This window comes from Pan paniscus, chromosome 22 (assembly GCF_029289425.2).
Source record: "Pan paniscus chromosome 22, NHGRI_mPanPan1-v2.0_pri, whole genome shotgun sequence".
Lineage (NCBI taxonomy): Eukaryota > Metazoa > Chordata > Mammalia > Primates > Hominidae > Pan > Pan paniscus.
The window spans coordinates 36,799,175-36,818,263 of NC_073271.2; the positions used below are offsets into that span (position 1 = coordinate 36,799,175).

General features: G+C 38.8%; 1 protein-coding gene across 3 annotated transcripts in view; it reads right to left on the reverse strand.

Annotated features, from left to right (window-relative positions):
• DSCAM (DS cell adhesion molecule) overlaps positions 1-19,089 on the reverse strand; it is an 827,811-nt gene that overhangs the window by 688,100 nt on the left and 120,622 nt on the right. For all 3 annotated transcript variants that reach the window (XM_034948080.3, XM_063601284.1, XM_063601283.1), the window contains exon 2: positions 2,494-2,811. In XM_034948080.3, the coding sequence (XP_034803971.3) occupies positions 2,494-2,811 (318 nt within the window). The remainder of the gene's footprint in view (positions 1-2,493; positions 2,812-19,089) is intronic.

Sequence of the window (19,089 nt, forward strand, 5' to 3'; positions counted from 1 at the left end):
TGGGCAGATCACGAGGTCAGGAGATGCAGACCATCCTGGCTAACACGGTGAAACCCCGTCTCTACTGAAAATACAAAAAAGTTAGCTGGGTGTGGTGGCGGGTGCCTGTAGTCCCAGCTACTCTGGAGGCTGGACAGGAAAACGGCGTGAACCCGGGAGGTGGAGCTTGCAGTGAGCCGAGATCGCGCGACTGCACTCCAGCCTGGGAAACAGAGCGAGACTCCAGTCTCAAAAAAAAAAAAAAAAGCAAGCAAGCAAGCACAGTCTGCTAAGGAGAAAACAATCATGAGAAATCTTCTGACTTGCCCAGGATCAGGCGGCTCATTGCTACTTGCTCTGTAGCAAAGGCAGCCTGGGTAAGGAGCAATACCGTCTGAAGTGGCCCACCTGCATTCCAGCCCTTAGAACAGGCAAGAAAATATCTTATGTTAGGACTAGGATTGATGATTAATGAGACATGATGAGTAAACCTTCCTTCAATTGCTAGCACCCAGACCTAGGTCAAAATTTCTGAAAATTAAGAATGAGAATCCCTTGTGCTGCCAAGGGAAAGATTATGAAGTCATTCTACCTAATAGCTTATTCCAGGAAAATCCAAACACCAATCTACAGGGATATTTAGACATTTAGGATGACCTGATACAGAAGAGGATACCCCGTGAGTGAGCAGTCATCACCCTCAAACCTACCCTTCAGCTGTCAAAGGGTAGCATTTATGCCCTTCATCTGTCTTTTTGAACAAGCTTCCAGTTCTGTACTCATATTTACATAAACAGGATGAAAAAAGATTTTCAAGTATCCAGTGAACAACCTAAAAGATTATTATAACCATTATGTGTTCATAATAAAAAGCAAAATGAAATCAGGAGAGAAATTTGATTTGGGTAATATGACTGCCCATCTTATATGTTCAAACTGATACAGTAGTCATCCATATGCTGGATTCATAGTCCATAGGGTTTCAGATGTCAAGAACGCCAGCACATAAATAGTAAAAGCACAACTGGGTAGGAAGAGGCAGGTAGCACAGACGCCAGACAAGATGATGCAATTTCCATACTCTAAAACTTTCAGTGTCATGCAAAAACAATGAATTCTATGACTAATTTAGAAGATGATAGTTAAAACAGGAGTAAGCATTTCATTCCTTTATCTGACAGAAAATCCAAGGCAGACATAATGGATTAATATGCACAGATAGAGCTGTTTGAAATTCTAGGTTTCCCTATAAGTGGTGTTTTGTAGATTATAAATACGCTTTTATAACACATCATTAAAATGTGCAGTCTTCCCAGTAAAAGTCATTCACTGTATCTCCCTGTTTGTCAGGTTTAGAGGTCCCTATACAAATTGCATTGTAATTATTTGACACATCAAATTTTCATATATCTTGATTAGAGACAATCCTTTTTTTCTTTCTTATGTGAATTCTCATGCAGGTCTTGGAATTCATGAGCATGTCACAAAGATCAAAATATAGTTGGGAAAATGACTAGCTAGCAGCATGAGTCATAGTCTAATGTTTGATGGCTTACATCAAAGAGATCATATGCAGGAATTCAGAAACACCTCATATTTTTCTCATGTTGTGATGTCTTCTACCAGCACCTACTCACTTACTGAAGAAATTATTGCAAAGCTCCCCCAGCTACCTGGTGTATAAGAAAAAAATCAAAGTCACATTCTCTTTGCCCTGCTATTATATTATGTCAGTCTACACAAGTATTTCAGAGCTAGACTTAAAAAAATTAAAATGCTGTTTGCTAACAGGAGTCTAGCTGTGAGTTTGTTTTGCAGGGCTTTGTTAAATCTATAGAACCACACAATCTGTCCTGTATATATAGCCCTTGATGTCTGTGTATCTCAGGCAGTATTCTTTCCTGGGTTGACTTGTAGCAATGGTGATTAAAAAAAGACACAATATGTTGTTAAAAGGAACATAGCCCATTCAGGATTTATGTACTGACAACATTTCAGCAACATGTGATATAGTCAAAAATGTTAAAATAGCCTTTCTATTTCACAAGGAAAGCAAGGATATTAGATTGATTCTGTTTCCATAACAGTACATCTTGATGCTATGGTTTTATTCCAGCTCAACCATTTGTCATTTTTTTTTCTCTCTTTCTCCTCTCCTAGGATGGGGTAGGGGAAGGGCAAGTGGGAAAAGGAGGGGTGGAAGCAAACACATTGGGTTTGAGACACTGAAAATTTGAATTAGAGTATCAAATTAGACAAAATATAAGGAGGCTGGGATGTTAGAACTTGCCAACTTGCTAATCACTGCTTTCTTTCAAGGTTTACTTCCAACAATGTAAGGCACTTTGAAATCTAAACAAGGAGCCCTTAAAGAAGTCATCAGCAAGGTCAGAATGAACTGATGATGGGGTTTTCATTGGTTCTCTGCTGCGATGGCATTTTGCTATTTGTCATTGTCATTATCCTCCCATCCCAAGCAGGCACAGAAAAAACAAAGCCCAGAGCTGTACTCACCAGCCTTGATGTGGACATCCTGACTTCTAATTTTCCCTGAAGGATTTTCAGCTGTGCAATAATAAGTATTATCATGGATTAAGGTACTGAAGCTTGAAGGAGGGAAGGGGAAAATTTGGAGAGTGCCGTTGGGGTGGACGTGGCGGATCCCGGGGACATCGTAGATCTCCTCACCCGTGGCTAGGTACCATCTGAGAGTCACAGGAGGGATGCCTGCTGCAGGGCAGGGCACCAGAGTCCCCGTGGTGCTGGCAAACACTACCTCTTGCAGAGATGCATTGACAAAGTAGAGGCTGGAGTGTAGGTCTTCACTGAAAACTGCAAGAAGACAACACAGGGATCCATAGGTGAGTAAAACATGCCTTTGACATTTGCAGTTCAATGTCTGGCCTCAGAAAGTTATCCTGAAAATTAATCATGAGGCGCAGGCTCAAATAAAACCAAATAATTCAAATTTTCTCAAAATGCTGTGAGGAGACAGGCTGATACTAAAAAATAAGGCACCATCCTAATTTCACATTTTGTACACAAACTGTTAAGTTATCCTGGATGTTAATTTTTAATAGATTGTTTTTTTGCCTCATGCCCCAAACCCTGTTCTCTCCCCACACTGACCACCATTGGACTGTATATATTTTGTATTCACTTATTGTCTATCTTCTGCCACTCGAGATAAGCCTCATGAGGACAAGGTCTTAATTTACTCCCACTATTACCTGGAGCATAGAGCCCAGCTCTCACTGGACTCTCAGTAAAGGGAAGCTGAATGTGTGAATGCCTAGATCTTGTTGCTGGGATCAAATTGCTCTCTTTACTAGGTTCACTGAGGGTTATTATGGAATGAAATTTGCCACATTTTCAATTAAAATTGAAAATCATATGTAAAACATTTTATTTTTTATTATACTTTAAGTTCTGGGATACATGTGCAGAATGTGCAGGTTTGTCACATAGGTATACACATGCCGTGGTGGTTTGCTGCACCCATCAACCCGTCATCTACATTAGGTATTTCTCCTAATGCTCTCCCTCCCCTAGTTCCCCAACTCCAACAGGCCCCGGCGTGTGATGTTCCCCTCCCTGTGTCCATGTGTTCTCATTGTTCAGCTCCCACTTATGAGTGAGAACACGCGGTGTTTGGTTTTCTGTTCCTGTGTTAGTTTGTTGAGAATGATGGTTTCCGGCTTCATCTACATCCCTGCAAAGGATATGAACTCATCCTTTTTTATGGCTGCATAGTATTCCATGGTGTGTATGTGCCACATTTTCTTTATCCAGTCTATCATTGATGGGCATTTGGGTTGGTTCCAAGTCTTTGCTATTGTGAATAGTGCCACAATAAACATATGTGTGCATGTGTCTTTATAGTACAATAATTTATAATCGTTTGGGTGTATACCCAGTAATGGGATTGCTGGGTCAGCTGGTATTTCTGGTTCTAGATCCTTGAGGAATCTCCACACTGTCTTCCACAATGGTTGAACTAATTTACACTCCCACCAACAGTGTTAAAGCGTTCCTATTTCTCCACATCCTCTCCAGCATCTGTTGTTTCCTGACTTTTTAATGGTCACCATTCTAACTGGCATGAGATGGTATCTCATTGTGGCTTTGATTTGCATTTCTCTAATACCAGTGATGATGAGCTTTTTTTCACGTTTGTTGGCTGCATAAATGTCTTCTTTTGAGAAGAGTCTGTTTATATCATTTGCCCACTTTTTGATGGGGTTTTTTTTTCTTGTAAATTTAAGTTCTTTGTAGAGTAAAGCATGTTAAAAAAGCACCATTATCAGAAAATACAATGTCAAATCAACAATACACTTTTTATTTAAAATAGGACATAACAATAAAGAGAATTTTGACAAAAGCATGACTCAACTCCACCAGCCTACAGTGTCTGTTTTGATTTTTACATTTCCCTTGTGGTCCACCTGCCTCCATGCCTTATCTATATATCATGTTAAAGTGTACATACATAAAATGTACCATTTTTATAACTGTTTCATTCTTTTATACATCATCTACATTATTCCATGGTTCTATACAGACTTCACAAGTAAATATCAGTGAATGCACAATTTATACATATTCTTATGAACTGTTTTTCTCCTCTTTTCATTTAAATTGTTTCTCTTTTCGCTTCTACAAGTAAGTATCAGCAAATGTGTTCATACACATTTGGCTTTTTAATTCATTTAAGGGCCTATAACAAGTGTTTCTGGAGTGTTGGTTATGTGAAGAAATAAAACGTGACTTCCAGAATTTACAAGTTAAATAAAAGATTTATAAATATAATGAAGGCCTACTTGTCACACATCTGAGCTTCTCCATGACTTTCTAAAGCAGGTGCATACCTACTTACATATTTGTAAGAGAGAAGAGAAGCCCCAGATATTTCAAATGAACTTCACTGGTCAGAAGTGAGAATAACATTTATTGTATGCTTCATAGTATCGCATACCAGACAACCTTATAACACTCGAGATGAATAACAGCTCTGCTAGGTAAACAAAGGCTCCACTTTGCAGACGGTGACATGGAGATTCACAGGGCTGTCACTTGACCAAGGACACAGGATACAGGCTGTTACTTGAGCAAGAACGCAGGGCTAGGAGATGGCAGAACTAGATTCAGTCTTTCTGATGAAGGCTTTTGAGATTTTTGTTTTCTCATCTTAGAACCAAATGTGGCATAACAGTCCCCCTCATTTGTGTGGGGATTAGAGGCAGCTCTGTATAGAGTGGGTCTATGGCCTGTGCTTCCAGATCTAGTCTTTCTCCGTGGCGTGGAGCTGAGGGGTTACAGGCTCCTGCTATGTGCTGGGGATGCTACTAAGTCTATGTGATAAAATACATGAGCCCCTCACTTTGCCTGTAGTTAATTGACATGATTTGGTAAGAAAGAGATGAAGAAATTAACACTATTTACAAAGGTGACTGGACTCATCTTATAATAATAAGATTTAACCTGCTCACTAAATGTGAGGGTAGCGGGTGGTCTCCACCCTGCTGTTAGGAAGCACAGCATCCAAGCATTGGCACAAGGCTGAATAGATGTGGTTGACTCTACTCACAGCATGTTCTTCCCTGCTGCCACTTGGTGGACACTGTGGGGCTCCCTTCAGATTTCCTCTTTAGCGCCAATGCACCCTGCCCCAAAGCAGCCGGAAAGGTCCTATGTTGAGTCAAGTTACAGGGAACTGCCTTGTCTGAGGCCTGCAGGGAATGACTGGTCAAAGGTGGCTCCACAAGCCTGGCCCCCTCGTGTTAAGTTGCAACAATGCTGAAGGTGCATCGCACCTGAGACCGCTATCATCAGAGCTTTGCAGAGAAGCTTCTCCCTCCACTCATTCTGCCTTCCTCACATCCTTGCTGATGGGTCTCTTGAGAATACACTCCCAGGAGGCCTTCTGCATGCAACTCTTCCTCTGAGCATCTCCCTTCAGGTAACTCAACATGAGACATCAAATGAGGCTCTGCTAGTTACCCTCTACAACGATGTCTTTCTGAAATGTTTTTCTATTTTAAATAAAGTAATCAGAAAGTGCCAGCTAACATCCCATGTAAGCTCCCCAATAGAGCATGAGCAATAAATAAAATCCACCAAGATGGAAGAAAGTACTAAATCTGGATTCTCACTGGATTAAAACGTTTTTACAAGCAATAATTATTACACTGAATAAGGCCATGACACAACTAAGACTCTCAGGCTGTTATGTTTTTGGGAACCCATTGAATCTGGACAGTGACAGTGTGTAGTTTGTTTTATGAAAACATACTCATGTAAGAATCTAACATTTATCTATTATATAAACATTTTGATTTTTAGTTAAACTTCACATATTCAATGGGCTCATAGGCCTAAGCCTAATGCCTAGCAAGCTGTGTGTGTTTCGTAAATGCTAGTTGGTGCATTCACTGTCCCCATATTTTTTCATTTTCCCATCTCATAATTCATGTGGTATGTCAAACTTCTGTTGATAATATAATGTAACCTTTTAAAGTATTTTTGGAATTTCTATTTTACAAAATTACATCTCTTCTAAGTAGATTGGAATTACCTCTCACAGTTTAGGAACTGACTGTATACAAGTTGAGACAGAGAGAGAGAGAGAGAGAGAGAGAGAGAGAGAAGGTGGGGGTTACAGACGAAAGCCTTTAGCGAGGTCCTGATATAGAGAGATGCTTACAAACTGTGGCCCCCTTCCACTATGAACAGGAAAGCCTACATACTGATGTGAATTCTGCTCCCCTGTGAGGGACACACAATGTAGATGTCCCCAAAGTAGATGGGCCCCTGAAAAGAGCCTCTTTCTCCTTGATCAGGGGAAGCATCAAAAGCTATTGTCAATCTGTGCGTCTCAAGAAGTGTCTTGTTCAACAATGCTGGAAATAACATGGATGATCTCACACTTGAAGACCTACACCTCCGTGGGGATGTTGGCAGATGATATCTACCTGACAGGTCCACTACTGGGGTGAGATCTGAGGGTCACTCTGGCTGTTAGGCCATATATGGCACCAATGAAAACTCTAACTTTTCACTGGTGTCATATAGGATGGAAATGTTACCAGGGCCAAAGGCTTCAATTATAGAAAAGTTTATCAGTATAAACACAGTGGTCAATGACACACAATCCTGCAGGGCATTGAGACGTGTGTTGAGTCATAGTTACATTAGGAAACTTGCTCTCGTGTGCCTATATGGAATTTAGACTTCTATTTAGTAAAACCAAGGAGGTTAACCCCTAACCTCACTAAGGAGAGATGGGAAGGATTGCTGTCTCTCCTTGCACAAATATACCTTAGAGTGCACATGGCAAAACTTCATTCTTTAACTAAGGTTAGTAAATATATCAATAAATATGTTGGTGTGGGGATGAGGAAGAGCAAGTGTAATGAGATTCCTGGCCTACTATAGCCTAGAAAGAAAACTTCATTAGGAAGAACTGTTAGAAAGTTATGAGGATGGCATATGGTGGTCAAGATTTGGTATGCTGGAATGAGCTCATGCATTTTAGCACTACGTCTTGTTAAGAAACTAAATGGTCATGTAACCAGTCATTTAAACACTAAGCACCAACTTTAGATTGTCGCAATAGAGGAAGAAGTAGGGGGAGGCAGAAGAGACATTAATCTAATAACTAGATGAGCTAATAACTAGGCCTGGGCACTCTCCGTGGCTTGCTACCCAAGCTGTCTCGGGACCTATCCGCTGCATTGTGACAAAGTATTCCTCAGCTGCCCCAGCCATGGCTCAAAGTGGTCCCAGGCCTGGCTTAACCTACTGCTCTGGAAGGTACTAATCATAAACTTTGGTGGCATCCATGTTGTGTTAATTCTGCAGGTGCACAGAATGCAAAAGCTGTGGGGCATGGCTTTCTCCACCTAAACTTCAAAGACTTCCCAGAAAGCCTGCGGCCCTGGGCAGAGACTTGTTTTAGAGGTGGAGCCGGCACAAAGAGTCCCCATTAGGGCGGTGCTGAGACGAATTAATGGGCCAGAGCTGCAGCAGAGACTGTCCACTAGAGTAATGCCTAGTGGAGCCACGGAAGTGGGGCTGGCCCTGAGATCCCAGAACTGTAGAGCTACCAGCACATAACATCAGCCTGGGAGAGCTGCAGACATAAGACTCCAACCCATGAGAGCTGCTGGGTAAACTGAGCCCAAGAGCCCAACAAAGCCATCAAGGCAGCTTTTCCTGAGGCCCTGGGGACCCAATCCCCACCCCAGTGTTCCCCAGGTGAGGGACATGGAATTAAAGGGGTTTCTTATCCAGCTTTAAACTTAAGGTTGTTTTCTCTGTTGGGTTTTAGATTTACTTGAAACCTGTTACCTCTTCCTGCCTCTTTCTCCTTTTTGGAATGGGAATGTCCATCCTGTTCCTGTCTCACCATCGAATTTTGGAATTAGATAGCTTGCTTTGATTCATAGCTCATGGCTGGAGGGAATTTGCCTCTAGATGAATCATGCCTGAGTCTCATTCATATCTGATTCAGATGAGACTTTGGACTTTCAAACTGATGCTGGAATTAGTTAAGACTTTTGGGGTACTGGGATGAAATGAATGCATTTTGTATGTTAGAAGTTTCGGGAGGCCAGGGCAGAATACCACAATCTGAATGTTCCTGCCAAAACTCACGTTGAAATTTAATCACCAGGGTAATGGTACTGGGAGGTGGAAACTTTAAAAGGTGACTCGTAAGAGGCAGATCCTTCATAAATGGATTAATGTCATTATCACAGGAGTGAGCTCCTTATAAAATAATACATTCTGCCTCCATTTTCTTTCTATCCTGAGCACTTGCTTCTGTCTTCCATCCTTCCACCTAGGATGACCCTCACCTGATGGCCTTGGACTTCTCAGCCTCCAGAGCCATGAGCCAAATAAACTTCTGTTGTTTATAATTTACTCAGTCTGTGTATTCTGTTTTAGTAGCAGAAAATGAACCAAGACAACAATTCATGAAAGTTTCACTCTTCACACTCATACAGAATAAGTGAGGCCTTTTCACATCACTATATATTAGTTTCATTATATGCCTGCCTTTATTCCGGAAAGTCAGATCTAGGGGAAGCTGTGTCCATGAGATTTAGCATCCTCCAGGTATCTTACTTGAAATATCCATCTTTTTTCTCTTGGTCTCCATCACTGGCAGAAACCAAGAGTTTGCCCTCCAGGGCCAGTTGGGGCTATGGCTAAGCTGGGAAGCACAGTGAACACCATTTGTCAAAAGGTGGCAGAGAAAAATACATTTTGTACAAGTGATAGATCTTACCCACAGAGGAGAGAGGCAGGGGTGTTCATCAAGTCGTAAGTGTTTTATAGTTTTCTCTCCCAACCATAACTAAAGTCTTTAGCAATGCTTCATAAGTCAGAATATGAAAATTATTGCTAACTAAGAAATCGGTTCAGACCAGAAGCATAGTTAATAGTTCAACACGGCAGTTTTCAACTCAAATAAAAATGCTGATAGTAGCACTGTAATTTTACATTTGAGCTTTCTAAGAAACTGACATTACCCCAAACATATTGTTAGGAATGAGGTAACTGTCACTCTTCAAGGCTAATTAATTCCACCAGGATTCTTTTATTTTTTTTCCCCTACATTATTATTTTTCTATCAACCCGACTGTGGGTAATTTGAACTAAGCAAAATTTGGTCATATTTGAATTTATCCTCTTGTATCCTAAAAGTAGTCTTGTTAAGAATAGCAAGACTTTAAAAATGTAAATGTATACAAGAAACATTGCTTAATTAAATGTATAGTTTCTTATTGAAAATCTCATTCCACAAGCCAGCCTGTGAAATTATTTAAATGACTGCAGGAAAAAAATGATAAATAAATGTTTAATCCTAGCAGTTAAAGAGATAAGCGACCTACGGGGGATTACTGTCACTTCTCCTTATATTTTTAAAGAACTTTACATTAGTCTTTCTCCTTCATGCCACAGGGTTTAATAATGTAACATAAACTCATTCTCTAAGAGACACATCATATGGCCACAGGCAAAAGAAAACCCAAACTATATTCCAACAGCTTTTGTTTCTTCCATCTAAGGGACCATCCATCTGCCTAAATAATAGCACTTCTTTTTATAGAGTGCCTCCTGCTCTTTAATACAGTAACATTTGCTTCCTCCAGTAAGGGCAGAGGCAACCTTAATGTGAATTATGTGTGTGTGTGTGTGTGAAAGTTCCTAAAAAATAACCGTGGGTTCATAACAGAAAGCTAAATGAAACATTCAGCACAATCTTGTGAAATTCAGGGTTGAAAATCCTAGGGTACCAACACTAAGGGAGCTAATGGGAGGGACCTTGGAGAATTGTTTCTTCAGTTGCAGACTTCTCAATATTTTACATCCCTGTAACAGATGGCATAACCAAGGCTCCAGTGACAAACATAAAGAAGAGTGTTACACCAAAAAGAAAATAAATCAATATTTTAGCTTTTCTTAAAATTCAAACAGGGCAGGATGAAAAGAGGAGATGTGGGAGGAATTTTGCAGTAGGCAGTGACACAAGCATTCACTGATGCAATATTTATTGAGCACCTACTAAGTACCAGGTCTTGTGTAAGGGCCCAGTAATGCAAGATATAACAAGTCCTGGTACTACTGCCAAGGAAATTTCAGTCTGAAGGGTACTCTAGTTCACATAGGGAGGTCAATTATAATTCTATTTGCCGAAGGTTGTGACAGAAACATTCACAAAATGCAACAGAAGCATAAGTGATAGAGAAACTAATCTGACCTATGAAAAATGGAAACAACTTTCCAGAGGAGGAAAGAAAAGTACATTCTAGGCAGAAGTCTTAAAAAATATTAGGACATTGAGTTGTCCCAGTCAGGAGAGAAATAAAAAGGTGCTGGGAAGCAGGAAATTCAATGCACAGCTAAAAGTGTTGCACGATTAGGAGAGGGAGCTACAGGTTTCTTAGATTCATTTATCCTGGAAACACTCTTCAGCACCTACCATGTATCTGGCACTGTGCCAAGACCAGCAGACACACTAATAACCAAGGCGTGGAAGGGTGCTGATTGTAAAGTCAAGATTGTAAAGAGTGTCAGGTGCCAAGCTAAAAAGCATGCGCTTAGCCCTGCAGACAATAAGGACAACTAGGCACATACCCAGGAGAAATGAAAACATACATCCACACAAAACTGTGAGCAAATGTTTAAAGCAGCATTATGTATAATGGCCAATGGTGGAAACAGCCTACATGTCTATCCCCTGAAGAATAGGTAAGCAAAATGCGGCTTAGCCTTACAATGGGATATCACTCAGCAATAAAATAGAGTGAAGAACTGGCACAAGCTACAATGGGGATGACCCTCAATTACAGCCACAAAAGGCCACATACTGTATGACTCCATTCATATGAAATGTCCAGAAGAGGGAGATCTGTAGAGACAGAAAGTCGACTAGTGGCTTACTTATGGTTAGGACTGGGTAACGGGACAGGATAGGAGGGTGATAGCTAAAAGGTACAGGGTTTCTTTTGAAGTGATGAAAACCTGCTAAAATTGATTGTGGTGAAGGCACCTTATCTGTGAATATACTAAAAACCACTAAACTGTATGCTTTAAGTGGATTCTTTTTATGGTATCTAAATTATATTTGAATAAAGCTATTTTAAAAAGTAGGAAGTCATTGAAAGTTTTGACAATGAACAATCAATTTCCCAAATTGAAGTTTGAGAAAGTAAACACTGAGTAGACAGGGAGAGAAGACTGCAGGCAGAAAGCCTGGCTAGACTGCTCTGCTGGGAGTCTAGGCCAGCTGGGCATTGGTGGTGAGAAGGGAGAAAAAAGGCCTAATTATGGATATGTCTGATATGATCCTACCAGCATTGGTGGGCAGGGATGTGGGAGCAAAAAGAGTGAAGAAAATAAAAAAAGTCAATATGAGGCAAATGTAATTGCTTGCATACCCAGTTGCACAGTTACACTATTACAAAGAGAGCCTACAAGACAGAGCTGGTTGGTAAAGGAAACAACATGTCAGTTTCACTAAGGTAAAGAGGGCACTGCCCTTGGGCCACCCAATAGCAAATTGGAAATAGGAGTCCAAGACCCTAGAGACATATTTGGCAGCCAGGGAAATTTAAGTCTATCACTGGGTGAGATATTCCAAGAAAAGTGTTGCATTAGTTTGTTTTCACACTGCTAATAAAGACATACCCAAGACTGGGCAATTTACAAGAGAAAGGGATTTAATTGGACTTACAGTTCCACATGGCTGGGGAAGCCTCACAATCCTGGTGGAAGGCAAGGAGGAGCAAGTCACGTCTTACATGGTTGGCAGCAGGTAAAGGGAGTGAACTTGTGCAGGAAAACTTCTCCTTATAACAACCGTCAGATCTCGTGAGACTTACTATCATGAGAACAGCACGGGAATGACCTGCCCCCACGATTCAATTACCTCCCACTGGGTCCCTCCCAAAACATGTGGGAATTCAAGATGAGATTTGGGTGAGGGCACAGCCAAGCCATATCAAGTGTAAAGAACAAGAAGAGACAAAAACCAGAAGTAAATCCTCAGGGATAGGTAGTATTTTATAAGGTAGGAAAATATCTGACAAAAGATTTGTACCCAAAATACATAATGAACTCCTACACACCAATATAAAAAGATAGTCCAACAAAAATGGACAAAAGTGCCGGGTGCAGTAGCTGATGCCTGTAATCCCAGCACTTTTGGAGGCCGAGGTGTGTGGCTCGCTTGAGCCCAGGAATTCAAGATCAGCCTGGGGAACATAGCAAGACCTCTCTCTACCAAAAATTAGCTGGGTGTGGTGGCATGCTCCTGTAGTCCCAGCTACTCAGGAGGCAGGGGTAGGAGGATCACTTGAGCCCCAGAATTAGAAGTTGCAGTGAGCCGAGATCGCATCACTGCACTCCAGCCTGAGCGACACAGTGAGACCTTGTCTCCAAAGAAGAAAAACACACACACACACACACGAGGTGTGAACAGTCACTTCACAAAGGCCAATATATAAATGGCCAATAAGCACATTAAAAAGTGCTTCAATGCCATTGGTCATTAAGAAAAAGTAAATTAAAAGTACAGTGGGGTACTACTACACATCCACCAAAATAACTACAATGGAAAAGACAGAATATATTGAGGGTCTTAAGAATGTGGAGCAACAAGACCCTCAAACAATGCAGGTAGTAATGTAAATCAGTAGTTATTGTGGAAAATTATCAGCCTCTACTAAAGGGAACACATGTGTGCACTGTGACTCAACAATTTCACTCCTAAGTATTTATACAACAAAAGCACATGCATATGTTCATCAAAAAATACACGCTGGAATATCTACAGCAGCAACACGTTATAACAGTCACGAACTGAAAACTTACCAAATATCGATCAATAATAAAATTGATACATCGTGATATATTGGCACCTTGAATCACTACACACTGATAACAATGAACAATCTGCACATAAAATATTATAAATCACACAACTATAATGGTGAAGAACAGCAAAAAGACACCAAAGGGATTTACACTGTATTGTTCCATTTATATCAAACATCAAAATAGGAAAAACTAATCTATGATGTTGAGAGTCAGAATAAAGTTTGCCCATGGGGGTGAGGTCAGGTGCAGAGAATGGAAAGGGGCATGAGGTGGCATCCAAGGTGCAGGCTATGTTCTTTTTCTTGATCTGCGTGCTGGGCACACTGCATGTGTACACAGTGATTTGCATGTATGTAACATTTCAATTAAAAAATTAAAAGAGTTTAAAGAAATTGGAAAAAAATCATGAAGGAGATAAATAGGAAATTAGGAGATCAGTAGCTCAAACCCTAGGGAGTGATGTCTTAGAAACAAAAAGACATTTTGAGACGTTAACCAACAGTTTTCAACACTGTCAATTGCTTCAGAGAGGTCAGAAAACATGAGAACTAAAACAGGCTATCGAATTTGCAAACTGGGTACATTAATTTTGAATGGAAATGCCATTTGGGTTCAAGTTAGCTTTATTGATTTCATAGGAATACGTGAGTGGGTATGCTTACTAAAATGAACTGCTTGTGTAAAGGTCTTCCAAAATGAAAGGGAATATAACTTAGCCTTAGGTAAACATATCTAGAAAGCATAACATTTAGCTGATTGTGAGACTCCAAAATGGTTTTTTCTTTGGATAAATGCTTAGAAATTCAGTGTCATCTGGATCAGACAATCACAAATCAGTTAAATGATGGGCTTATAATGACTTGGAAAGCATTCCAAGGCTTCTATGAAGTGATTCCAAGTCAGGTTATTAAAATGTGCTCATATGTTATAGCAATTTTGCCTTTAACGTTAATGTATTTCACTCATTCTATCTACTCCCAAGCCCTGAAATGATGTTGCAACTGTCATCACTTAGAAATATGAAATTCTGTCTCTGTCCATCATAAAACAACAAACAAAAACACAGAAACAAGAACTGGATTTACTCTATGTCTTAACTAAAGTTTCAGACAGTACAGAAAAAAAAAATGAAAGAAGGAAACAAACAAAGTGGACCTTATGAGTGGCCCAGCCTACTTCCTGAGTTTCTAAGATAATTCCAAAAGGAGGAAATTTAAATAAAACTTGGTTATATTGTGGGGTTAGGGGGACCAAGTATGACACTTGAGGGGACTAAGGCTGCTAGAATTTACAAAGTGGAAAGAAGGAAGTTATACAGAGAGGGAGCTCCAGAGAGCGGAAGAAGCTTCCAGTTGATGAGTCCTTAACTGTGTGCTGATATTTGCATGCGTGTAAGAAAACTACCAAGGTTGGATTAGGAACACCAGAAAGAAGTGGGTGAAAATCTGTGAAGCTCACACAGGGGAGAAAATAGTTCATGTTTCAACCAGCAAAAGAGGTAAGAACTTCTAATAAATAGAACATCAGATTGAGTACTCAGAAGTGTATCACACAGCCGCAGGGGACAAATTAATCATAACAAAATTTAAAAGTGATCCTAGAAGGGAACAAACTGAGTCTAAGTAATTGAACTGCACAACAAAAAACTTTGATGATAATTAATAGAAACCAACAATCAATCAATAATATAAAATTTACAATGTCTGTCATTCAATAAAAAATTGGACACAATAAGGGAAATATGGAATATTATTAGGAGTAAAATATTACACAGAAAGACACATAAATGAGAGATGATACAATTTGCAAGCATGGATATTAACATCACTCTTATAAATATTCTGTCAATATGTACAAGACAGTAGGAAAAAGGAAGAGCTCATTGATGAGAGAAATGGAGAAAATACAAACAGCCAAGCTGCGAATAAAACAGTCAAATGGACCTTCTAGAGATTCAAAATGTAATATATGAAATGAAAGTTAGACAAATAGGATTAATGGCAGATTACACCCTTCAGAAGAAACTGTCAATGAACCAGAAAACAGAGCAATTAAAACTACCCAAATTGAAAAACAAACTTTAAAAAGGCTTAAAAACAGTAAACACAAAACTGGTGAGATGTGGGCCAATACCGTTTGGCCTAATATACATATAATTGGAGTTCTAGGATGAAAATGAGATACAGAAAAAAAATCGAACAATTAATATACAGAAGTTTCAAACTTTAATGAACACTAGAACCTCAACTATCCATCAAATTCAACAAACACCAAACAGAAGCATGTAGAAAACCACAACATGACACATGATTAAATTGTTCAAATCCAACATAAAGAAAAAAACTTAAAGGCAACCAGATTAAAAAATAAATACATGTTATATTTAGAGAAACAAAGATAAGAATGACAGCAGACTTCTCATCAGAAACAATGCAAAACAGAAGACAAGGGGAGAGAAATTTGAAGCATTTTTTTTAAAAAAAAGACAGGAAAGAAAAACTGTCAACCTAAAGCTCTATATGCAGAAAAATTTTCATAAAGACAAAATAACTTTCTAGACATTCCAAAGCTGAGAATTCATTGTCAGTAGACTAGCAATACAAAAATCGTTAAAATCTTTCAGGAAGAAAAGAAATAATGTCAGATGCAAATTTGTGACTTCATAAAGAAATGAAGAGTGACAAAAATGTTAAGCATGTGGGTGAATATAAAATCGTATTTTCTCACTTTAAATCATCATCAAAAGATACATTACTGTTAAGGCAATAATAATGCATTGTGTGGTTTGTAACATATAGATAAAATGAATAACAATATTAGCACAAAGGCAGGAGGAAGGAGGAAATAAAAATTTATTGTTGTAAGGTCCTTCTATAAATTAAGTGGTATTATTTGAAAGTAAGCCATGTTACTTTGAAGATGGACGTTGTAAACTCTAAAAGCAACCACTTACAAAGCAAAATAAAAACAAAACTTACATGTTAATCCTTTAATGCAGGTAAAATTGACAATTTAAAAAATACTCCATTAATCCAAAAGAAGGCAAGAAAGAGAAAAATAAAGGAACAGAGGACAGGTAGAAAAAATAGGGAGCAATTAGCAAGATGATAGGTTTAAACGAAACCAAATTGACGATCACATTAAATATAAATTGCCTAAACACTCTTAAAAGTAAAACATTGTCAGATTGAATAAAAAATAAATACCTAACTATATGCTATCCAGGAGAAATTCTATTATAAAGAAACTGATAGACCAAAAGTAAAAAAAAAATAGAAAAAATATAAGCTAACACTACTCTAAAGAAAGTTGGAGTGATTATATTAATATCAAAGTAGATTTTAGAATAAGAAATATTACTAGGGACAGATGGTTATTCCCTAATGATAAAGTGGTCAATTCATCAAGGTGGCATAACAATCCTAAATGTCTATGTACCTAATAAAAGAGCTTCAGAGGACATGAAGCAAATCTGCTGGAATTAAAGTGAAAAATATAAAATCCAAAAGGAGAACTGAGAGCTGGGTCTCTTTTTTTTTTTTTTTTTTTTTTTAGTGCTAACTACCATTAGGGTAACGTAACAGTGTTTTTTGTTGAGATGTAGGTTGCATTCTTGAACGTTGGAGGTTAAGAAACTGTGAGTAGAAAAAATCCAATGTCATCTCACACCTGTCATACACTAGGGTCTGGCCACGCTGGTCTCCTCAGTGTCCTAGGTCCCCAGTCCCCTTCCAACTCGGGGTCTGTGCTGGTACTAGGCTCTTTGCTGGAACACTTCACCCTCCTTTATCCAATTAACTCCTACTCATTCATTGAATCTCAGCTAAACACCAATTCCTTAGAATTCATTCCCGGTCTTCTACCTTTCATACTAGACACCGTGTCCTACCTTTCAGCTTCTTGCATCACACTGTCATCAATGTTTTCATAGCTATTTTGCATGTGCACCCCACTCCATTGCAATCTAGAAGAGGGGCAGCACGCTTCATAGGAGATGATGCAATCTTATTCTTAGAGGCAGCTGGTGTGCTGGCTAATACATAATAGAAGCCCTCACATTTTTTATTGAATGCATAAATAAATGTTTAAAAGAAAAATATTATGGTTTTCATACTACATATAACTAAAGAGATTCCTTTTAAGAAATAACAATCTGTATTTTATATACATCATCTACTATAATCTAAATTCCATTATATAGATATCAAGGGACCACAAGGATGAGTGGCTGACAAAAAGAATTTCTGAGGTGCTATAAGAACACACTTCTCAGATTTTAGCTACTTTGTGTAAGAATGTTCTTTTTATCCAATATTTGTACTTATTTTGCAACAAGAAGGAAAAAGCCTGATTTTTGCCATGGGTTTTACAAAGCTCTGGAGAAAAAAAGTAAAAATAAATTAGTGTTTTACCCAGAAAATGTCTGAGTATTGTTTGCAATCCATTTCTAGAGAACTACTTCCATATGTGTATAGGGAATTCATTTTAGAGATAAAAGTCTCTCCATCCCTTTGGATGGATTAAAGTCACTCTCATTAACATTGCTAGGGGTTAAGTGTACATTTTCAGAGAGGAATATAGAATCTGTAATGAATAATATGTATGTGGTTTACTACGTTCCGGCATTTACATTTTAAGCGCAAAGGTTTCAAAAGGCATGAAAGTGGCTAGCGATTTGGAAGGAGCAGAAGACACAGTGAGCATTATGATCACAGGCAGTAAAGCACATGAATAAACCAAAATGATGTAAATGGCTCCTTAGGATTCGGAAGCATAAAAATTGGGGAACAAGAATAGAACAAATGAATGAAGAAAGAGTACAGAGTTATGTAAAGAACTAGAAATGAAGAAAATCAGCAGAAATAACACAGAAATAAAGATGACATCACAATAATGTTAACAGAATTGCTTTCTGCAGATTAAGAGGCAAAGAGTTGAAGAGAGAGGAAAAAAATTACAAAATTGAATGTCCAAAAACACGGCAATGTGAAATAGCAACAAAAAAACAGTGAAGCAACAATAAAATAAGATTATCAAAGGGAAGGGGAGGAGGACGTTAACCAAAGGCAACTGAATCATTTCTCCTGTGATTAAAGAAGAAAATGAATTATAACCAGAGACTGAGTGGTACCTCAGCATAAAAATGTAAAATCCAAGTTCGGTAATTAAACCTTTCACTCCAGCATTAAGTGAAAACACTGAAGTGAAATGACAAAAAGACAAAAATTCTTCTTAGTTTCATTGACTAATACACTGTTGAGCATTATTTTCTTTTGCTAGAACTTCACTATGTTCAGAAGTGCTTCATTTTTCATTTTGCTCTGACCTAAGGACTTACAGAAATCTAATGTTTTAAGTAATTTCTTTCTTCATGTAATGCACAGGTTTAAGTTTCAGAAACAAAATAAATGACCATTCTCATAAATGCAAATACACCCTAAGTCATGAGTGATGACAATTTTTAAAAAAACTTTAAAAGACTCTTTAAGGATTGATTCCAGTCTAATCTGGTCCCTCGAATTTACCAGCCTTTCCAGGGTTTGCTCTGAATGAGAGACTGGCTCACTGGCTTCCTCTAGTATGACTTCTTTTGGCTTTCTCCACAATGTTAAATCCATTGCCACTGGCATCTCATGACTGCCAGCATCTCATCTCTCTTCCCCTTTGTCCTTAGAGTGTTTGTAAATCCCTTTATTTCCATGTTAATGAAGCTTCTGTGGC